Here is a 23,123-nt window from a genome sequence, read left to right as displayed (position 1 = left end):
TTCTCAAATGCTGACCCTCAAACTCATAGGCTTTTGCACCAACCAGAAGCAAAGAACTTGCCTGTAGGTTGTGGGCATTTTGCAACCCGCGTTCCACATCAAAGAATCCCGTAAAAACAGATTCCCACTGTGAAAGCAAGGCTGCCACCCACAATATGTGTTTTGTTCCTACCACAAAATCCCTTAGCTTAGCTTCTTACAATATAGAAATCTAACCTTTAATGTTTGCCAGAGGGGTCTGTGGTGGGAGAAATGTGTCAAAGGTCTGCTAATTAATTATTATTATTATTTATACAACTGATACACCGCCCTATACCCGGAGGTCTCAGGGCGGTTCACAAACAAGACCACAACATATAGAATCAGACAAAAAACAATAACCCAGTAACACCCCTCCAGAAAAGAAACACATTCTAAAAGGGTGTTGGATGTCAATAAGATCAACCAAAGGCCTGCTTAAAAAGGAACATTTCTGCCTGGCACCTAAAGGTGTATAACTAAGGCGCCGGACGAACTTCCCTGGGGAGAGCATTCCATAGACGGGGTGTCACTGCAGAGAAGGCCCGTTCTAAAACGAGCCTGGGTAAATACTTGGTAAACTTGGTAGAACTTGCTGTGATTTCTAAATAAGCCCGACTCAAGATAACCACATCATGGACTCTTGTGTTGCTTTGGTCACTGAATTTGAACAACTTGAATAAAAACAGAAGAAAAAAAGAGCAGGAGGCTTCATCGCAGTATTTTTTTCTTTCCCTTTTTACTGTCAAAATTCACAAGCAACAAAGAGGCACCTTCAAACACTCTAGTTAAAAAACACTCTATGTCAAAAACACAAAAAAGGACGCAGATCCAAACGGGTCTGCAGGAAAGAAATGGAAGGAAAAATATATTAAGACAGACTCCAATGACAGACTTGCCTGTAACCAGTTCCTTCAAAAGAGGAAGGAAAAAATTAGAGGTCTGGAAACTGCAATTTGTTAGACGCTTCAAAGCTAGCAAGTAATTGCTTTCTAGGTGAAATCTTCTGGCTCCAACTTTAGCTTGCAAGGTTCCAAGCCCTTCTCCAACAGTCCTGGGACATCTATGAGTTCTCCCGTCCCCAAAGGGCAAGGAAATAATAACAGCAGCATATTCCATCCCACTGCGAAGAGCATGGCATCCTGGGAAATCTGCTCTCAGTTCTCGCCTGTATGGACGTATTCCTCTGTGGCTTTCGACACGGTGCTCAGGTACTGCCAGCTCAACGCAGCTAAGAGCATTACGCAGGACAGGTAGATGGGAGAATAATGGGTCCGGGAGACCAGGGCTCCGCTGGGTAGGCTAACGGATCGGACAGAGGCAATGATCTGTTGTATCTTGCTGGAGGAAGGATCTGTACTTGGGATCTTCTGATGGATCTGCGGGAGAGAAGAACCAGCTTTCACTAACAGGCAACATTCGTCCAAACAGCTCTCCTGTTACTTATCGTTTAATAACAGCAACACACCAGAAGCGAAGTGGCCGCGTTTTATTGCCTTAACACATCAGAAGCAAAGTAAAGGTAAAGGTAAAGGGACCCCTGACCAGTAGGTCCGGTCATGGCCGACTCTGGGTTTGCGGCGCTCATCTCACTTTATTGGCTGAGGGAGCTGGCATATAGCTTCCGGGTCATGTGACCAGCATGACTAAGCGGCTTCTGGCGAACCAGAGCAGTGCACGGAAACGCCATTTACCTCCCCGCCGGCGTGGTACCTAATTATCTACATGCATTTTGATGTGCTTTCGAACTGCTAGGTTGGCAGGAGCAGGGACCGAGCAACGGGAGCTCACCCCATCGCGGGGATTCGAACCTTCTGATCGGCAAGTCCTAGGCTCTGTGGTTTAGACCACAGTGCCATCCACATCCCAGAAGCAAAGTAGCCTTGTCTTATTACAGCAACAAACTAGTAGCAAATTCACTTCAAAACAAATAAAGCAGGTGTGGCGACCACACAGGGCCCCTGGACGTTTGACGGTCTATTGACCCTGTGCCCCCACTGTGATTGCTTTCTTCGCTGCCACCAACCCGTTTCTCCTCACGGGTACACACGGAGTCCAGTCAGTTGATATCATTAACAAATACAGTGGTGCCTCGCAAGACGAAAAGAATCCATTCCGTGAGTCTCTTCGTCTAGCGGTTTTTTCGTCTTGCGAAGCAAGCCCATTAGCGGATTAGCGGTTTAGCGGCTATTAGCGGCTATTAAAGGCTTAAGGGATTAGCGGATTAGCTGCTAAAAGGCCATTAGTAGCTTAGTGCCTTAGAAAAAGGGGGTGGGGAGCGGAAAAAAACACCCAGGAATCGAAAGACATTTTCATCTTGCGAAGCAAGCCCATAGCAAATTCGTCCTGCGAAGCACCTCCAAAACGGAAAACCCTTTCGTCTAGCGGGTTTTCCGTCTTGCGAGGCATTCGTCTTGCGGGGCACCACTGCAATCAAGTTTATTTTATAGACATGAACAAGCTTATGGTTTCAGTTTATTTTTCTTGGCAGTTTCTTAATCTTAGTTCCTTAACTGTCCTATTCGTTCCTAACAACTGACTCCACCTAACACTCTTTCACCACACAACTCGACCAACCCAGAGACTTATATCCTCCCTCTTCCTTCTTCAACACCCACTCTCACTCTAACTCCTCTTATCAGTTTCCACTGGCCAATCACATCACACTCATTTTAACCCTTTCCTTATGACCCACCTAGGAGGCAAATGCCACAGCAGGCAACCCCCAAATTTGTCTGCCCTTAATTTCCAGCCCCACCAGTAGGTCAGCTGACTGAGGTTTGCCAATCTCAAGTTTATAACCGCACTATGCAACCTTTAGAAGACGTGAGGTCTTTGTTTGTGCTGTTGATGTTTGTTTAAGTTGGGTTCGGTTTTGTAACTTACCATGAAATGTTGCTATATTTTATTCTGTATGTTGGCGTAAGACGCTTTGAGCATGGTTCTACCATGGAAAAGAGGCACAGAAATAAAACCTACGGCGATCATGAACTCACCTCTTCTACGTACTGGTACATGATGGCTTTAACAGCCTGCATGTTTGTTGCGTCCATCATCAGAGTGACGGCTTGTCCCTTCCGAATCTTCACCACTCCCCGGAAGACTTGCTGGTTGTTGTAGCAGGCAGCCAACGTGGCGATGGCCATCACCTGGGGACCAGGAGTGGAGGGGGGAGAAGAAGAGAAGTCACAAAAGCAATCCTGCTTGATTCTGGGCTATCAAAGGTCATTAGATACATGTTCTCTTGACTTCCATTCATCCCCTTGTGTTATCTGAACTTCATGTGATGTTTTTGGTGTTTCAGTTTGTTGTTATTGTTTTGTAAAATATATGTATTGTTCTAATAAAGCTTTTTTTTTAAAAAAAAAAAAAAAGGTCATTAGATACAAATAAATCCAGAGCAATGTACAGCACTCTGCAAAGGAAAGCTTACTAGCACATTTGTAACCTTAAAAAACACAACGTGAAGCAAACACAACTCGAGGTATGACTGTACAACAGAAAAGCTGCCCAAAATGCAAGGAATATTATGAGAATGGAATTGTTTTTATTTGTTTTTTCTGTGTTGTTGTTTTTGTATTTTTGTATTTTTCTTTTGTTTTTTCCTTTTATGCAAAAACCCTAATAAAAAATATTAAAAAAGAAAAAAGAAAAGCTGCCCAAATCTAAACAGTGCTACTGGAAGGAATTTTGTTTTGTTTTGTTTCCACATATAGCATATATTCAACACAAAAAACAGTGGCAATTTGTTGTTGACAAAGGACGGCTGGACATATAAAGGGCCCCATTACCTTCAGTAGTTTAGGGCCTCATCAAACCTGAATCTGGCCCTGTTAACGGGAGATGAAGGGAAACAGAAGAGCACCTCCGAACAGAAGAGCCACGTGCCCCTACCCACCTGCGGAATAGCGCAGAAGTTGAAGACGCTCTGGTTCTTCAGGCGGGACAAATATGTCAAGACGTCAGGGACGTGGTGCAAGGCGTTGGTGATGAGCTCGTTCATGCACTGAACGGCCTTGTCGATGTTCTCTGGCTTGGCCAGGTCAGACAGCTTCTTCGCATACTTGCTCCAAACCTGGGAGACACCGAGAGGCTATCAGAGTCATACAACTGGAAGGGACCCAACAGTCATCTAGTCTGACCCCCGTTGATGCAGGATGTGAACTGAGAGTGGCTATGCAGCCCTGCCCTGAGAATTTCCTCTTCCCACTAGTTCTTTGCTTACGTATTTAAGCTTGTGTGGTGTCTGTCTGTTCGTTTGCAACTTTCATTTTATTCCAGTTTTGTGAAATGATTGGTTTTTATCTGACTCGATACATTTTGTCCCCATTTATTATATATTTATTTCGTAAAATCCACAAACCACTTTGTTTTGTTTTTAAAAAGCAAACCTTAAAGGGGTTTACAAAGAGAACAAAGCAATACAATTATTGCTAAAAACAAAACAAACAAAAAACCTAGCCGAAAGAAACTATTTTAAACGTTGCAGGTGGTGGGGAATTAAATAAATTCGGCAATAAACTAGAAGCAGATCAAAATACCCAGCAACAGCCTACATATCTAGTTCCTTGTGGGGAGGAGGCTTACTGTATATATATTTATTACTTTCATTTACTTATTAAATTTCTGTACTGCCTGTCACCCGAAGGCAGCCCTGTTTAGGGAAGTTTTTAATGACTGACTTTATTATTAATTTTAGATATGTTTTAAACAGCCCAGAGTGGCTGGGAAAACCCAGCCAGATGGGCAGAGTATAAAAATTATTATAATTATTATTTATTATTTTATAAAAACCACAAAATACATACCATAGTATCATAGCCCTTTTTAAGGGAAGTTTTTAATATTTGATGTTGTTGCTTTTTTATTGCTGATATTGGTGTTCTGTTGGGAGCCACCCAGAGTGGCTGGGGAAACCCAGCCAGATGGGCAGGGTATAAATAAATTATATATCATCATCATCATCAAATAAAGACAATACCCTGCCACACACATAAGAGTTTAAAAGGCCATAGGTTGTTTAATTAGGCAAAGGCCTGGGAGAAGAGGAATGTTTTTGCCTGGCATCTAAAGATATCCCAGGCGAGTCTCTCCCCAAGTGGGGAGCCACCGCGGAAAAGGCCCATTTCTCGTGTTCCATCAAAACAGGTGGTCTCCATCCCCTGGACCAAATGTCACAGCTTTCCCTCTCTTCTCTCTTGTCGCCCCTTGCTTTACCTCTTTGGGCCAAAACTCCCGGCCTTCGAGCTCATCCTCCAAGTAGTCCCGGATGATGTTGACTTTCTGCAGGAAAACCCCCAGGGAGTTGGCCAGCTCCGTGTCCTGCCCGACGATGGGGTCTTCCAGCTTCGATGCAGAAAAGAGCTGGGACAGGCCAATGCCCACCAGGCCAGCGACGTAATGGCAATACTAGAGAGAGAAATCAATCCATCAATCCTAGCTATAGCATGGGGGGTTTTTTTTGTTTAATCTACTTACTAAAAGAGCTGCAGCACTTGAGGCTTTCCATCTCCCTCCTTTGTCTGGCACACGGTAAGGGAGGGTTTGCATAAGCACAAACATGACTGCCAGTTTTCCACACCAATGAAAAAAAGCATTACGGCGTAAATCTTAAAAGAATTTCTTATTGTTTTGCTTTTGTATTTATTTTGCGTTTTTGAGGCCTTTTCAGTTCATTTGTTTTTGCGACTGTGTGGAACTCATGGAACTTTGAAGTGTCAGGCATAGCTCTAATGGCTTTAGCCCAAACGTAGCAAAATTTTCCTGCACAGCAAAGAAACTAGTTGAGGTGGAAATGACTAGTCAGCTAGACTCAGAATAACTATTTACAGGATTTATTAAAAGGGAAAAGAAAACCAGCAGAGTTTCTGCATACAGAACAAAGCAAAATAAATCCTTTCTTTCTCTCTCTCTCTCTCTTAACCATATACAGCACTCCTACTCCTAACACACCTAACCCAAACTGAGCTAGCATTCCTAGATAACAGAGTTGAGTGCTGGTCGTTAACCAATCAGAGTAAGTAGTTTCTAGGTCAAGCAGACCTTGGCTTTCTGCCAAGAGTAAATTGACACTGCCTTGAGTTAATTGTGTGAAGTCAGAATCTGTAAGTTTTCATGAGAATCAATTAACAGAAACTGAACAGGAACGCAGTTCAGCTACTTGTTTGATTGTGTGACTGACTTCAGGAGTCTTTTAAAAATAGGGTAGCTGCTTATTTCCTTGAAATCCGATGGGAGGGCGTTCCACAGTGCGGGTGCCACCACCGAGAAGGCCCTCTGCCTGGTTCCCTGTAAACGCACATGTCACAATGAGGGAACCGCCAACAGCAATTGGAACAGGACGACGCAATAAAGAATAAGAAACAGACCAAGGAGCAAGGGGCACACGATTTTGCCTGCCAACTGCTAAACCTATGAAGGACATCCCACACTGCAAGTTGGATCCATTTCGGCACGTTTCCTGAACACACAGGTTTCAGCCCCAAGTAGATTCCCTGGGGACCCCTTCCTAATTCTGCTCACCTGGTCCCACTCCTTCTCAGAATCCACCTTCTTCTCCAAAAACTCAGCCATCCCCAGACCCATCTTGTGGCAGACGTCAGCAATCACATCTCGGTAGATCTTTGCCAGGTTGCGGAACTCCAAGGAGATCTAAGGCGATAACCACAAGTGACAGGAAGAAACGAAATGAGCTAATTCAAAACAAGGGTAAGGATGAAGTTTCTGAATTTAAGGGAAACAGACCTATGCACCTCTTTCTAGGGCCAAAGTGGAACCAGTCTGACAAAGGGTAACCACTTTGATAGTAGGCACAGGTCTTCTCAGAAGTCAAGTCCCATCCAGTTCAGTGGAGCTTTCTCCCGGGAAAGCGGTTATGGGATTGCAGCCAAAGAGCCCAAGAATTATAGCAACTTGAAGGCAGGGGTGGAGAACCTATAGTATTGGACTACAACTCCCATCATCTCTCATCACTCACTAGGACCGATGGGATCTGAAGTCTATAATATCTAGAGGGCCACAGTCTCCCTCGCCCCTTGGTTCAGGACCAGATTATTGTCCAGCTGCAACTTTAAGGACGCATTTGATGTGGTAACTTTTTCAAGAAACCAATTGCCTTCGCACTAATAGGGAGCCAGCGGCCTTGTCTCTGACATTGCTAAGAAATTCTAAGAAACCGAAAATGTCAGTGCGGTTTTGAAACCAGTGGATAAAATCAGGTCAGTTGTGAAAGATCCAGCTCACCATCTTGATGGGACCCAACTAGAAGAATGGCAAACCAAGCGGATGGACTATGCCGAAATGGCAAAGTTGACTGGAAAACTCGGGAATCAAGAAGATAAAAACTTTACAAAAGAATGGGGAAAATTTATAAGCTATTTAAAAGACTACCGTAAGCAGATGGAAACACTGGAAGGATTTTGATTTCACTAGTAGTGCAACAATCACCATGGAAAATATGGATTGATATAATAGAGTATGGAAGAAGATGCAGTTTTAATTTATTAAAATGGGACTCCAGGGAGGGGGGAGTCCTGAGATTCTGTTTTTGAATTTTTAAAATAATTTTCTATTGTAAAATCAAATAAAAATGATTTTAAAAAAACAAAACAGAACAAAATTTGCACATCTCAAAATGGCACCCAACTGCATCCAAACACAGACAGAAACCTGCTCTTCATTCTCAGGAAATTTAGTTATATCTCAAGAGGTGTCCAAATACTTAGCAATCAGGCGAGCAACTTCCCAGAACTTGCAGTAGTTAGACCCGTCTAAGACCTGTGTTTATCCCTTGAAGACTGAAGCATCATAGGAGGCACTTAATTGAATTCGGGGGCCACACTGTTGTCCCGTCCCCCCCAGGCACCTTAAAAGTGCTGCTAAACCCCCTTGAGAAGAGATGGCTCAGAAAGAGACCATCATAAAACCAACTTCCTATCGGCTGCCAGCAAGCACCCATTTTGCAGATACTATAGCAAACTGGCAATGTCAGGCTTTGCACAGCCAACTTAAAAAGACCGCACGAACGCAGGACCAACTGGCCAAATTGCTCACCGTCGGGAAGTCTTCCAAAACTTGCTTGTCCTTCTCATTGCTGTCCATGTATTTCCAGTCCGGCTGATACAGGTAGGAGTGGAAGTTGTGGAGCATGGGGACCTTGGTTTCCAGGTTGATCGTCATGTCGTCCTCGATCGTGTCCAGGGCTCGGAGCACCAGGTAGAAGATGCACACGGCATGGCTGAGGACAAGGAGGAAAGAGGTCTGAGCTGAAGGACTCTCCTAGCACAAGGGGTGGAACACCCACCTTGCAAGCAGCTGGCTTCCCAGGTTTGATTCCTGACATCTCCAGAAAAGTCCTGCTTGAGAGCTAATAGAATAATAAAATTGGAAATGACCCTAAGGATCATCTAGTCCAACCCCCCTGCTGCCAGTCAGTGTGGGGAGAATTGAGTTGGATGGAACAATGGTCTGACTCAGTACAGGGCAGCTTCCTATGTCTCCATAGGTCCTAAAGAGACAGGATATTATTTAGGTTTGCCTCTGAGACTGTTTTAGGGACGCGGGTGGCGCTGTGGGTTAAACCACAGAGCCTAGGGCTTGCCGATCAGAAGGTCGGCGGTTCGAATCCCCGCGACGGGGTGAGCTCCCGTTGTTTGGTCCCAACTCCTGCCAACCTAGCAGTTCAAAAGCACGTGAACGTGCATGTAGATCAATAGGTACCGCTCCGGCGGGAAGGTAAACGGCGTTTCTGTGCGCTGCTCTGGTTCGCCAGAAGCGGCTTAGTCATGCTGGCCACATGACCCAGAAGCTGTATGCCGGCTCCCTCGGCCAGTAAAGCCAGATGAGCGCCGCAACCCCAGAGTTGGCCACGACTGGACCTAATGGTCAGGGGTCCCTTTACCTTTACCTGAGACTGTTTGGTAGCCATCTATCCACCCACAAAACAGAATACTCTACTCTGACCGGCAGCAGATCTCTCCTGCCACCTGGCCCTTCCTACCTGGAGATGGAACCTGGCTTCTTCTGCACACAAAGCAGGTGCCCAGACCACGGAGCGAGGTCCCTTCTCCCCCAAAGCATGTGCTATCAAGAGGTTACTCCTCCCCACAAACCAGGCCTTAGATTGGCCTGTGAAATGATGGGAAGGCAAGGAGGAGAGAGAACATTGTGTTTGGCAACTTCAGCCAGCGTGAAAGTTCTGTTTCTTTTAAAGAAAAATCCATAAATTTTTATTATTTTCTCAACAGAGTTTTATACATCAAACCACATATATACTTTTAGCTCTGCTGAGCTTGTGACTTCCCTCCTTCCCTTCAACAGGTATCCCTTATTCTTTTAAATTGTGTATTTTAATACTAAACCTCTTATCTATTGCATTGTAGGAGTGGTTTCAATCCTGCCAGTGTTTTTAGAGTTTTACAATTATCCTTTTAAGTACACCGTAAATTTACTCCAACTTTCTATGCATCTCCAATCGTCCTGAACTCAAATCCTGCCGGACAGCTTGGCTAACTCCACATAGTTCATCATTTTCGTCTGCCACTCCGCAATGGTGGGTATTTCTTGTAATTTCCAATTTTGGGCCAAGATGTTTCTTGTCACTGCTGTGGCGTACATAAACAGTATTTGGTCCGATTTCTTGATCTCTTTCCCCATCAAACCCAGCAGGAAGGCTTCTGGTTTTTGGGAGGAGGTATATTTAAATATTTTTCTTAAGTTCATTATAGATCATCATTCTTAACTTTATCGCAAGTCCACTGTGGATCATTCGTTTCTATTAGGAGGGATCGCAGCACACAGCTGCAAATAAAGGAACCGAGCATCAGCTCCAGATGAGTGCCAGCATCAACCTTGCAGAACTAAGGAGAGCTGCATCAGTCCAGGAGCCCATCTAGTCTGGGCATCCTGTCCTCACCGTAGCCAACCAGATGCCCTACGGGGAAGCCATCCAAGAGACCATCATGGCTGCAGCATGCCACCATTTGCAGTTTCCACAACTGGAATCCTGCAGCAGACAGCCTCTGACTGTGGAGGCAGCGCACAGGGCTGGCTGATATGTGGGTTTCAACATCAGGATCCATAACCAGCTAAACATCATAATATACTGATATATCACCATGTCTGAAATAAGGATGGAGCTATGTAGAGGCACTGGCTGGATTCACGGTTTTTCCTGTGTTGTGACTTTTGCCAAGACCTGCTCTTGTGATTTGCTGCCCCCCTGCAGGAGGCAGGGGAGAGCTATGAGCCGACAGAGTTAACAGAGGCTGCAGGAACCGAGAGAAACATTGGATGGCTTCGTGGTTTTTCCCGCATGGTGATTTTTGAACGCACATATCATGATTTGCAATACAGTGGTACCTTGGTTCTCAAACTTAATCCGTTCCGGGAGTCCGTTCGACTCTGGAAACCGTTGGAAAACGAAGGTGTGGCTTCCAATTGGTTGCAGGAGCTTCCTGCCCTCAAATGAAAGCTGCGTCGGACGTTCAGTTTCCAAAAAACACTTGCAAACCGGAACAGTTACTTCCAGGTTTGCAGCATTCGGGAGTCGATTTGTACGGGAGGCAAGCCGTTCGAGTACCAAGGTACCACTGTATATTGCCAGGTCAATAACCATATCAATAACTGATATGGACTTCAAACCGGTTTTGGACAATATATTTTTATCTTATTTAACTTTCCAAAATTCAGTCCAGTTCTTTGCTATTATAATTACAGATCAGCCCCACTTTCCTGGATGAAACACTTCATTTTCATATATTTAACTGCACCAGCTTGTTAAATAGGCAGCAAAACTGGGTCACCCTCTGCAGTCTGGCTGAAGCAATTTGCAGAAAACCTCCTGCATTTTTTTACCCCACACAGACACACACACTCCGCTATGTAGAGGGAATGGAGTCATTGTCTGCACTTAGCCTTTCATTCTTTCTCAGAGGCGGCTGAATTAAAGTTAATTGCTCTGGAGCAAACCCACGTGTACCCATAAAACAGGGTGGAGGAGGAGGCCCATTTGCGGTGATGCAAAGGGCAGCTCAGAGAATATCTTGAACTTGCTAAGATGCAACAGGTGTGTGCTGTGCCAGAATAGGCTGCGAAAGACACAGGCCCAGAGCAACTAACAGCAAGCGTTCAGAATTCAAATAGACAAAATGCAGAGCATGTCAGGGAATTCCAAGAGGTCCAAAGCCAACGATTTAACAGAATCAATTCAATATTTACAGCAACAAAAAAGCAATCTAGATTTCAGTAGGGGCTAGACTGCATGCTGCTGGCTCCCATTTCCTTACTCCAGAGGAGACTGGCATTGCACCAGCAAAAGGCAAATGTGAAAGCAGGATGCTGGACTAGGTGAGCTGCTGTTCTTATGGTCTTAAGAAAGGTTGATGCTGGAAGTTTGAGAATTGCACCAGGAGGCTAAGCCAGATGCAATTCCTTCCTGGAATTGCGTTTTCACCGCTGCCTAAGAAATGGACGTCGGATCTTTTTAAGTTGGTGGAAGCTGCCAAACCACGATGTTCTCTTGATTTCACAGGCCAACCTAAAACCTTGTTTGGGGGAGGAGCTGTCTGCTCAGCAAGCAGAGCACATGCTCTGGGACCTCCCTCCATGCTAAGGGCACTGCTGTTTGACATGCAGAAGGACCCAGGTGCAACACCCACCATCTGCTGGGGAGAGCCACTGCCGGTCAGAGCTGACAGCCCTGGGCAGTCAATGGAGAAAACAGCCCAACCAGGCAAAGGCTGCCTTACACAGAACCACAGAGCTGGAAGGAACCCCTAAGGGTGATCTAGTCCAACCCCCTGTAATGCAGGAACTGCAATGACAAAACCTCTATTTAAAAATTTAATAAATAATAATAAATAAAAACCTCTGTCCATTCTATATATTTCCAAGGGTCCCTGGATTTACAGAAACAGTCCTGGTTTCTGATTTGATCCCAGAACGTCCCCGTTTTCCTTAACATGTCCCTATCATAGCTGTCAATGTTTTCCTTTTTTTAAGGGAAATTCTCTTATTCCGACTAGGATTCCTCGCAAGAAAAGGGAAAAGTTGATAGCTATGGTCTCTATTTTCATCAGAGAAATGTTAGAGGGTGTGGAGTTAGCCAACCCCTAAGCCATCTGAAGGCAGCACTGTATAGGGAAGTTTAATGCTTTGTTATGTTTTTATATATGTTGGAAGCTGCCAAGAGTGGCTGGGGTACATAACAATAACAACAACAACAACAACAATAATAATAATATATTATTATTATTATTATTAATACCCCACCCATCTGGCTGGGCTTCCCCAGTCACTCTGGGCGGCTTCCAACATAATATTAAAATACAGTAATGCATCAAACATTGAAAGCTTCCCTAAACAGGGCTGCCTTCAAATGTCTTCTAAAAGTCTGGTAGTTGTTCTTCTCTTTGACATCTGGTGGGAGGGCGTTCCACAGGGCGGGTGCCACCACCGAGAAGGCCCTCTGCCTGGTTCCCTGTAACTTGGCTTCTTGCAGGGAGGGAACTGCCAGAAGGCCCTTGGCACTGAACCTCAGTTAAGCAATTAAGTCAATTAATAAAGAGCACAATAGATTTAATTGACTCAAAGGCTGCATGTTAAATGGAAGAAAATATCTTTAAGCCACTAGTGCCCCAACTTTCCTTCTTTTTCCTTTTTTTGAATGAGAGACTCTGAACGGGCTCTTACAGCATCAGCGGTGGTCCTGATGGCTGGTCCCTGTGGCCTAGCTCTGGGGGCCTCTCCCTGCCCCCCCCCAAACATCCTAGCCATGCCAAAAAGAGACCGTGGGAGTTTGGTTGCCGTTTCCCCCTCCTTATCTCTGCTTAAGTGCAACTTGTCGCCGATCCTGCTCGACTCAGTGGCCGAGGTGCGACCTACGGGGTCAAACCCGTCTCCAGAGATTCGGCCCTATCTCCCTGGCCCTCCAGGATGCTGGCAGCAATCCCAGTTTTCTGACGGCAGAGAACTCTCCCCCCTTCCCTAGTCTTTCCCCACTCCCAGTCTCGTCCTCGGTGTCTGGCGCAGGCTCAGGAGAAGGCTCCGCTCTTAACCGACTGAAATAGTAAACCTGATAGCTAAAGTGCCCCAAACAGAAAGCGCAGATAACAGAGAAGGCCCTCTGCCTTGTTCCCTGTAACCTCACAGTGTCTCGGCAGAATGATGGTGGTGAAGACGCTCCTTCAGATATACTGGACCGAGGATGTTTAGGGCTTTAAAGGTCAGCACCAACACTTTGAATTGTGCTCATCAGAGAAATGTTGGAGAGTACAGTATTACAAGCCAGCCTTTCTGAACCTTGTGCCTCCGGAAGAGTTTGGGACTCTCTCAGCTCCTCAGCCAGCATGTTCAGCACCTGGGGGCTGATGGGAGTTGTAGTCTAGCAAGAGGTCCCCAGATTGCAGGAAAACCTACCCACGCTTTGCAGCGCTGAAACTTCCAGGCTCCTGCCCCGCAGGCGGTGCCAAGCGGAGCACAGGAGCAAAGCTTCTTTTTTTCCGCAATCACTCGGAGCGCACTGCCTGGCACAGGACTTCGATTCGGATTTCACTCCTCCCCCAGGGGGAGGGGGAAAAACCCACTAAACTTGCAACCATAACAAAACCCGTGCGCGCGCACGGTTAACCCTTTCCTTGCCAGACCAACGCAGTTAACCCTTTCCATCCTTAGCCAGCGTGCAAGCTTGCCCGCCCCTCGCTCCCTGCGCCCCGCACCCGCCCGGGCCCCGGGCAACTCACCGCAGCTCCCCGTCGAGGGCTTGGATGACGGCGGCGAAGCTCCGGCTGGTCTGGTTCAAGTACTGGTAGCAGCGGCGGAGGCTGTCGCTGAGCGAGTCCTGCAACAAGAGCACAGAGGGCGGCGGCGCGCTCAGGAAACGGGTCCCCCGGGAAGCCAGCGGCGGCGGAGCCTGGGGCTGCTGGAGGCGGTGCGGGCCGGACGCCGAGCGCACCCGGCCCCCGGCCCAGCAGCAGCTGCTGCAGCCGCCGCCCGGCCCCGATCCTCCTGCTGCTCCTCCAGCACGGGGCGGGGAAAGGGCCAGAGTGCGCTTGAAAAGGGAGGTTGCGACTTTGGAGGGGCCGCTGGCCATGGAGAGGGAACGAGGGGCGCGCCCGGGCGCACGGCTCAGCGGGCCAGCAGCGCGGCCCCCGCCTGGCCCCGTGCCATGGGCGCGGGGGAAAGGATCCGGGGCGCGCGCAGCCAGAGGGGAAGCGGACACACCCACCGCCCCTTCCCTCGGAGGGGAGGGAAGGCGAGGCCGGCCCGCCTCCTTCCCTCCCCGGGCGCCGCGCCCGGCCGACTTAACCAACCCGGAGCGCTCCCTGCAGGCTCTTTGCAAAAGTGCCCTGGGCGAAACAAACTCCAGCTTTTCCTTCCCTCTTTCTCCCCTCTTCATTCAAGGGTAAAGAGATCCCCCACCCCACGCCACGAAAGCGCAGCGGGATCCATAGCGCGATCCTAGGCACTTTTAAATTGCCATCTCATTTCTCGCCGCGCTCGAATCTCCACCTTTCCCCAGCAGCCGGAGGTTCCTCTCCTGCTCCCCGCGTTATCCTCGCAACCAACAACCCTGCGAGGTGGGTCAGGTTCCGAGTGGCGAGAGACTGCGTGCGGACCTGAACCCGGGTCTCACGCGGCCGGGGTCCGAGTCCGACCCCTTAACCACTAAACAGCACTTGGCTTTACCGTTTGCGCATCTTGGAGCGCATGGAGACACTTGCGTAACCGAACGGCACGGCTTTTATTATTTCGATTGTTACTTGCTAAATTTCTATACTGCCCTTCCTCTTAGGATCAGGGGTAGTTTTCAATATATAAAAAAAAAAATCACAAAAAGACATAACAAACGATTTTCTCCCCACACACCCATGCCGAATTTAAAACGTCCTAGTTTGCATAATTAGCCAAAGGCCTGGGAGAAGAGGTATGGTTTTGCCTGGCGCATTAGGTACGTATTGTGTATGTGGCTAATAATGAAAACAGCCTTATAAAACTTTTTGCTTGACTTAAACTGAGTATCGCCTTTTATCCAGATAGTAGCCTGGTGTAAGAAGTTGAGTTACTTAGTTGTTGCCTTGTATGCATTGCTTGAAGACCAGCTTCTGGGAGTAGGGTGGGATGGTTCATTAGTTCTTATGTGCTGAAATAATTTAATAACATTTATTTAAAGATTGTGCCTTTGCTGAGAAGCAAGTCCCTCTGAGCTTCCTGGCACTTAATTTCCTGGGGCTTAAGTCCCCTGCTGGCTTTTCCTACTTGCCAAGTTAGCGCCAGAGCTGTTCAGCAATGCTCTCTTCAGATGTTGGCGTCTCATGAACCCAGTGTTGTGGTGAGGAAATCTGTGATTTGGGCCTTCAACTCCCATCATTGTGCGCGCACACACAAATACACACACCACCAGCAGAGATCAGCGATGACGAGAGAGGTAGCCCAACAAAGACCTAGTGGAGAGGATTCAGTAGGGCTGACATCTGCACCCTGCGGGCATTCCCGGGCTCCAAAACCTCTCCCCGTATGAACTGCCTTGGACCCCGCAATCATCATCTAAACCCCTTCTTTGTGTGCCTCCTCCATGAGATTTGGAGGGTGGCAACACAAGAACAGGCCTTTTCAGTGGTGGCTCCCCACTTGTGGAATGCTCTCCTTAGGGAAGTTCGCCCACCACCTTCATTGCATATCTTTAGGCGCCAGGGGAAAACCTTCCTCTTCTCCCAAGATTCAAAGATTTATTGGAGAATTTGGGGCAATGTGAAACAGCAATGAGGCGAGGGAGCTGTGCAGGAAGGTTTGGATCCCACCTCACTGCACCTGGCAATCAAAGTAGCCCCCCACCCAGCTGCTTCTGCAAGAAGAAAATTGCATCAAGTGCTCCAAAACAGCAGTTCCAGCATAGTGCGATTTGGCCCGAGATCCCGCTGGAGATATTTGGTGGAGGGAAAGGGCTTTTTTTCGCTTTAAAGAAGAGAAAGGAAGAGGAAGGAAGAAAACGGAATAAAACCATTTGTCCAGAGGACAGGCAAGTTGACTGCACATATAAAGTCACAATAAAGAAATATAATTGATACCTTTCATAAAATCTGACAGGTAGCAATTCATAATTAAGGTGCAAGAGTGCTTCGTAATGTTCCGATTTAAGACCTGTCTGGCACTGTAATTTCACAATATAGCATTTTGATTGCTAAAATTAATATTTTTTCCAATTATTTCTTGTCTGTCTTTGTTCCTGCCTCACCTGCTCCAAATCCTGCATGACTGACATTAGATTGTGGACTTTGGGAAACAGTATGAATCCATTGTCTCTGGCTAAACGGCTGCAATTAATAAACTAAAAATGTGTATTAAATATGTCTGAAAATACTTTACAGATTTCAGTCTCTCCCGCCCCCGCCCCTTCTGAAACCATGATTTCTTCTCTCACTTCCTTGACAAGGTAGAAGCAGGAAGCAGGAAAAAACAGAACGGGAAAAGAGAAAATAAGACATACACCCCATACAACAGCTCCTCATCTCCATCTTTTTCTATTACTGGTCTATTTTATCTATTAAAAAAATATTTCTATTCTGCTTTTGTGCCTGAACATGAGCAACTCGAGGAGTCACAAGCAATCCAATAAAAAAGCATGCCAAGCAGATGTTTTCGCCACTGAGATGTTTTCGCCCACTGTTTGGGCAGCACCACTAAATAGAACTTCCATGTCCAGAGGCAGGCTATCACTTAATATGCCAGTTGCTGGAGGGCGGGGAAAACATTGTGGGAATGCAATTTCCTTAATGGCTTGATGGTGGGCTTCCTGGAAGTGTCTGTCTGGCCGCTATGAGGTCTTTTGGCCCTATGAGATCCTTTGGCCGCTGGGAGCAACAAGATACTGAACCATCAGAGACTGGCAGTGCTCCCCAGAGTTTCAGATGGGAACATTTCCAGTCCTGCTTAAGAGACACTGAGCATCGACCCTGGGACACTTCAGGCACTGTAACCACCGAGCTAAGGGCCTTCCTAGCCAGCAAAATTAAAAACCAGGGAACAAGCAAATTAAAAACCAGGGAACAAGACAGCCCATTCTTTCCACACCCATTCAACACAGTGCACTGTTGCTCACTCACCTGGTCCATCTTGGGCATCACCGTCTTGTAGCCTCCCATCTTAAACCTCACCAGGTTGTAGAGCTCTTCTGGGTGGCCCAGCCATTTCTTGAACAGCTCCATCAGCTTCCAGTCTCACCTGCCAATTTGTGGGTGTCCAGAGCAATAAGATTTAATGAGGACCTGCCCTGCCCAGCCTTCTCCCCAAATCCCTCTTTTTTTCTCCACCCTGTGGAATCAGCAATTTCCTTTTCTCCTTTAATTTTTCTTTCCTCTCCCACTCCCAATTTCTTATTCCTCCTCCTCCTCCACCTGGCTTCATTCCCCTACTCTAGCCTTCCCCTCACCTTTTACTTTCCTTTTTACCCACTCTTCTTCTCACCCACCTGTCTCCTGACTTAATTCACCCCTTCTAGATCCCAACCCACCCTTAGCCTCCCTCTCCCTGGTTTCTAGTTCCTTTGATGTCCTCCCATTCCCATTCCCTCCCTACCTATGATCCTGCTGTGTTCCTCTTTCCCACCTGCCTTAATTTGCCCCTTCTATATTCCTGCTTTACCTTACCTGGAGGTTTCTAGTCCTTATGAGATCTTTCCCTCCCCTTGCTCTACACCCCACCCCCACCCTTACCCTCCTTGGAGGTTTCTAATCCCTATTACGTCTTCCCTCCCCTCCCTCCCTGTGATTCTGTAATTTTCCTCTTTCCCACGCCCCCCATCCCCCTGGCTTAATTCACTCCTTCTCTGTCCCCTTACCCTTACCCTCCCTGGAGGGTTTCTAGTCCCTATGAGGTCTCCTCACTCCCTTTCCCCCACCTACCTGTGACCCCACTGTTTCCCTCCTGCCCCACCCCACCCCACCCCCACCTTATTTCACCCACCCTTACCGTCTCCTTGCGAGGGTTTCTAGTCCCTATGAGGTCTTCCCTCCCCATACCGACCTACCTACCTGCCTGCCTACCTGTGACCCTGCCGTTTCCCTCCTGCCTCCACCCCACCCCCTGCCTTATTTTGCCCCATCTGTCTCCCCCTGCCCACCCTTACCGGCTCCTTGGGAGGGCTTCTAGTCCCTATGAGGGCTTCCCTCCCCATACCTACCTGCCTACCTACCTGTGACCCTGCCGTTTCCCTCCTTCCCCCCACCTTATTTTGCCCCATCTGCACCCCCCTGCCCACCCTTACCGTCTCCTTGTGAGGGTTTCTAGTCCCTATGAGGGCTTCCCTTCCCTCCCCCTACCTACTTACTTACTTACCTACCTACTACCTGCGACCCCGCTGTTTCCCTCCTGCCCCCCCACTCCGCCCCCCCCCCGCCTTATTTCGCCCACCCTTACCATCTCCTCGGGAGGATTTCTAGTCCCTATGAGGTCTTCCCTCCCCATACATACCTACCTGCCTACCCGTGGCCCCGCCGTTTCCCTCCTTCCCCCCCCCACCCCGCCCCCTGCCTTATTCCGCCTCACCTGTCTCCCCCCTCCCACCCTTACCGTCTCCTTGGAAGGGTTTCTAGTCCCTATGAGGTCTTCCCTCCCTCCCCCCACCTACCTACCTACGTACCTACCTACCTGTGACCCCTCCCCGCCCCCTGCCGTATTTTGCCCCATCTGTCTCCCCCTGCCCACACTTACCGTTTCCTCGGGAGGCTTTCTAGTCCCTATGAGGTCTTCACTCCCCATACCTACCTACCTACCTACCTACCTACCTACCTGTGACCCCCCCGCTGTTTCCCTCCTCCCCACCTCTTATTTTGCCCCATCTGCACCCCCCTGCCCACTCTTACCGTCTCCTTGGAAGGGTTTCTAGTCCCTATGAATCCCTGGCGGCTCCTCTTCCTCCCTCCTCGCCCGTACAGCCTCCTCTGCCGAGATGCCCGGACAACCCCGAAGAAAGCGCATCGCCATCCTCCCTCCTCCGCCCCCCTCCCCTCCTGTGCCCTCAACGGCCGTCCCCTAGTAGCAGCCAATCAGCGGGCGCCGCACCTGGCTCGGAGGGCGGATAGGCCGCCCGGTGGCCGCGCGGCGCTGGCGCCAGGGCCGCGTCGCCCAATGAGGCCGTCGCGGGGGCTGGCGTGACGGCCGCTCGGCGCCTCCGGATTGGCTCGGAGGCGGCATGGGCGAAGATGGGGCGGGGCGGGGCTTCGCAAGCAGCCGGGTTCCTTAAAGGGGCCGCGCGCGCGCGCCCGCTCGCTCTTGCGCCGCCGCTTCTTCCTCGTTCCGTCATCCTTGCAAAGGTTGCGTGTGACCCCCAGGATCGCTGTGGGGCGAGTAAGGGTGAACGCAGGGACACGCAAATAAACACAAAGGCAATGGTGCAATATATCTAGAGGCGATGGTGCAATAGGAAACGTGACGTATGTTCACAAACAGCCAGGAATATCTGTGTTATGTGCAATCTAAATCTCGCCTCGTGGGTACCTGATAATTAAGCTGCGCTACTGCTACTGAGTTACTGCTACGAAGATCATGGCCACTGGTCCCATCACCTCCTGGCAAATAGAAGGGGAAGAAATGGAGGCAGTGAGAGATTTTACTTTCTTGGGCTCCATGATCACTGCAGATGGTGACAGCAGCCACGAAATTAAAAGACGCCTGCTTCTTGGGAGAAAAGCAATGACAAACCTAGGCAGCATCTTAAAAAGCAGAGACATCACCTTGCCAACAAAGGTCCGTCTAGTTAAAGCTATGGTTTTCCCAGTAGTGATGTATGGAAGTGAGAGCTGGACCATAAAGAAGGCTGATTGCCGAAGAACTGATGCTTTTGAATTCTGGTGCTGGAGGAGACTCTTGAGAGTCCCATGGACTGCAAGAAGATCAAACCTATCCATGCTGAAGGAAATCAGCCCTGAGTGCTCACTGGAAGGACAGATCCTGAAGCTGAGGCTCCAATACTTTGGCCACCTCATAAAAAGAGAAGACTCCCTGGAAAAGACCCTGATGTTGGGAAAGATGGAGGGCACAAGGAGAAGGGGATGACAGAGGACGAGATGGTTGGAGAGTGTTCTCAAAGCTACCAGCATGAGTTTGACCAAACTGCGGGAGGTAGTGGAAGACAGGAGTGCCTGGTGTGCTCTGGTCCATGGGGTCACGAAGAGTCGGACACAACTAAACAACAACAACAACTGCATATGTGATACTGCTATTACTATGATCACCATTGTGAAAAGGGGATTATAATGTGCAATACTGAGAGGATGCAATGCTACAGGATGGCCCATGTTTTACGGCCAGGAGTGCCAACTTGAATAAAATATTGCAGCGGAGGTAAACTCCACCCTGCATATAATTGATAACATGAAGTTCCAGACATGTCCTGGTTTTTGGGTGTAAAAACGTCAGCAAGGTTTGGATGTATGGCAACGCAATGGGAAAAGCAGTTCCAAATCACTATTTTCGGGTTAGGATTCTGAAAAAAAAGCTCAGCAATTTGCGTTTGTTTACCCCCAAAAAACTTAACAATCTCGGTGGGGTTTTTTAGCAGGTGTCAGGAATTTTACTTTTTGAAATATGGCAACCCTAGGGAATGTCCCCTTCAAATATTTGATTGGAGGCTCCTAGGAGTTGGCTCTTATCCTGATGGCCTTGCAGCAAATTTCCTGGTGGCCCACTGTCGTCTTCTTGTTTAGCGATCCCTTGTAGCTGAGTAAGATTGTCTTCCATAAACACAGTTTTAACAATGAGTCTGCAAGTGACTGTGGAGGCCATTTATGGATCCACACATCCTTCCACAGTGGGGACATTGGTTCCGGGGTGGGAGTTGATCACGGTCTGGATTTGCCAAGCGTGCCTTCCTCTTGGCATGTTTCTCCCTTGCGTCCTGAGTTTGAGTGTCTTCAAAGCCCATGACACCTCTGGTAAAGGCTGTTCTCCAACTGGAGCTCTCGCTGGCCAGTGTTTCCCAGTTGTCAGTGTTTATACTACTTTTTTTTTTTATTTGCCTTGAGACAGTCTTTAAACCTCTTTTGTTGACCACCATCATTATGCTTTCCAAAATGACCAGTCCAACGAAGTTGATGTTGAAGAATCATTGCTTCAACACTGGTGATCTTTGCTTCATCCAGTACACTGATATTAGTTGCCCACTGTAATGCGGAGCTAACCAGGGCTATCAGCTGTCCGGTTCCAAAGCGCCCTCCCTGTTTGCATTGAGCCTGGATGGCCCCCTGATTTTCCCCAGAGCTGAGGGTGATGAAACAATTGCTGAGATAGCTAGAGTGCTGGTGGTGAAAAACTCGCTCTGAAGCAGACTGAACACAGGTTAGAGCTCAACATGGAGCCTTCCGAACGGTGACAATGATGGTGAAGAGGACCTTCTTTGTCAACTCTATTGCATCTGAAGAAAACAGTACCAGGAGACTCTTTTAGATGGTTCAGTCTTTCTTTTTCCCCCCAAATTTTTTATTGCTTTTTTCACAAAAAACACACACAGACGAATAGACAAACAAACATAAATCATAACCTTATTAAAACTAATCTAATTAACATTGTTAAGTGACTTCCTTGTATCCCCCGGTTAGATTTCAGTGTATCTCATCATAACGGTTTTCCAAATGGATATTCTTATAAAATTAACTTAATCACTTAACATCTTTCTTTCTTTCCAGTTCAGCATTAAACATATTAATTCATCACTTTACATATTTAAATCCTGAGCCTATCCAGTATTTGCAAGCTTTTTCTAATTAATTTAACTTAAACTATTTAACTAAGTAGTCATTAAATTTCATCCATTCTTCCTGGTACTAGATGGTTCATAATATTAACAGAACCACCTTTGCCATAGGGATCTGGGGAGGATCCCAAGATCTCCTGCAATGATTTTGCAAGGGTTTTTTTTTTTGCAGATAAAGTCACTCAGATTCGGAAAGAGGGAGCAGGGCCACAGCCAGAGAGTACTGGAGCACTGCCTAGTCAAGTTGCATGGGATCAATTGCAAACTGTTACCTCCGAGGATGTGGACAGGCTGCTTGGACGAGTGAAACCAACCACCTATCTCCTTGATCCTTGCCCATCCTGGCTCATAAAAACAAGCCAGGCAAGGCTGGGCAATGGGCTTTGTGGGGTAGTGAATGCTTCCTCTGTGAGTCTTCCCAGTCACCTTTATTAAACCGGTTCTTAACAAAACCATTTTTGGACCTGGCCATCATGGCCAACTATTGCCCAGACTCAAATCTTCCATTCCCGGGACAGGTGATTGAGCAGGTGATCGCTGGCTGAGAGAAAGGAGTCTTGTTTTCTTGGCAGCCCAGGACCTTAAGCACATTGCCCAGGTTTGTGCCTCGGAGAGGTCACATCAGTGCAGCTAATGCAACAGTTTCACTTCACCCCCAGCGGCATACTCCATTGTCTCTCGGATGCCAACAACAGTAGCCACTCTGGCTGGGGTTGATGGGAGTTGTAACCCATTTTCCATTTAAGGGGAGGTTGCTATGGTTCTTCCTGGAGGATTAACACTGGCCAGCACTGCAGGAACAGTTGGCTATGCTCAATTCCCTCTTAGCCAGCAGATAATGGGGAAAGGGTCCCTCTTCCTGAGAGTCCTGCACTTTAGACACACATTTTCTTATTCACTGCCTACTGGACCTGCTGGGTCACATTTTTTTTGCACCATAGATAAATGCTTGCAAGCTTGCAACACCCTGGTTTCAACAGACTTACTTTAATTTACCTCTTCTAATCGCCAAAGTAGGTTGCGAGTTTTCTGCCCGCAAAGAAGCCTGGCCTCTTCGTATTTAAAAGATGGGTGGTGATATTTGTATTATTATTATTTATTATTATTATTATTATTATTATTATTATTATTATTATTATTATTAAAAGAAAAAAATAGTCTACACAACAGGATTGTTAAGAACTGAAGCTACAACTCTGCGGAGTCGAGTTAAAGTTCTGTTCTACGACAAGAGCATATTGGGTTGCTGCAACTAACTTTTACTCATAGTGTTCCTGTTGATATTAACGGCCCTAAGATAATTGTGGCTGCTAACTTCAATTAGTCTGCTCTGACAAAAAGTTAAGGGCAACCTTCAGGC

The 23,123-nt window shown here is 47.5% G+C and overlaps 2 protein-coding genes across 4 annotated transcripts in view; both read right to left on the bottom strand.

Annotated features, from left to right (window-relative positions):
* The window catches only part of BLK (BLK proto-oncogene, Src family tyrosine kinase), an 819,573-nt gene that overhangs the window by 589,374 nt on the left and 207,076 nt on the right, over positions 1–23,123 (bottom strand). The window lies entirely within an intron of this gene.
* Positions 861–19,115, bottom strand: FDFT1 (farnesyl-diphosphate farnesyltransferase 1). Of its 3 annotated transcripts, none has more exons than XM_083432656.1 (9): positions 18,876–19,115; positions 17,118–17,235; positions 13,758–13,855; positions 8,071–8,254; positions 6,541–6,669; positions 5,236–5,427; positions 3,917–4,093; positions 3,015–3,167; positions 861–1,397 (listed from the first exon to the last, which is right to left on the bottom strand). In XM_083432656.1, the coding sequence occupies exons 2-9, from the start codon at positions 17,217–17,219 to the stop codon at positions 1,176–1,178; spliced, it is 1,257 nt and encodes a 418-aa protein (XP_083288782.1). In that variant the 5' UTR covers positions 17,220–17,235; positions 18,876–19,115; the 3' UTR covers positions 861–1,175. The 3 variants fall into 3 exon arrangements, with proteins under 3 accessions (XP_083288782.1, XP_083288783.1, XP_083288781.1); XM_083432657.1 differs by lacking the exon at positions 18,876–19,115 and adding an exon at positions 18,583–18,628; XM_083432655.1 differs by lacking the exons at positions 17,118–17,235; positions 18,876–19,115 and having other exon boundaries at positions 13,758–14,198.

The sequence above is a fragment of the Podarcis tiliguerta genome (assembly GCF_965153285.1).
Source record: "Podarcis tiliguerta genome assembly, chromosome: 3".
Taxonomy (NCBI): Eukaryota; Metazoa; Chordata; class Lepidosauria; order Squamata; family Lacertidae; genus Podarcis; species Podarcis tiliguerta.
Note: the sequence above shows the minus strand (reverse complement) of the source record. Positions and strands in the feature narration are given on the sequence as shown.

What these genes read in the sequence shown, in the direction of transcription:
- FDFT1 (XM_083432655.1), bottom strand. Translation starts at nt 14,107, where the DNA reads ATGGCCAGCGGCCCCTCCAAAGTCGCAACCTCCCTTTTCAAGCGCACT. An exon ending in GCCCTCGACGGGGAGCTGCG is followed by an intron (nt 8,255 to 13,757) that starts GTGAGTTGCCCG and finishes CCTTGTCCTCAG; the next exon opens with CCATGCCGTGTGCATCTTCT. An exon ending in TTTTGGAAGACTTCCCGACG is followed by an intron (nt 6,670 to 8,070) that starts GTGAGCAATTTG and finishes TTATCGCCTTAG; the next exon opens with ATCTCCTTGGAGTTCCGCAA.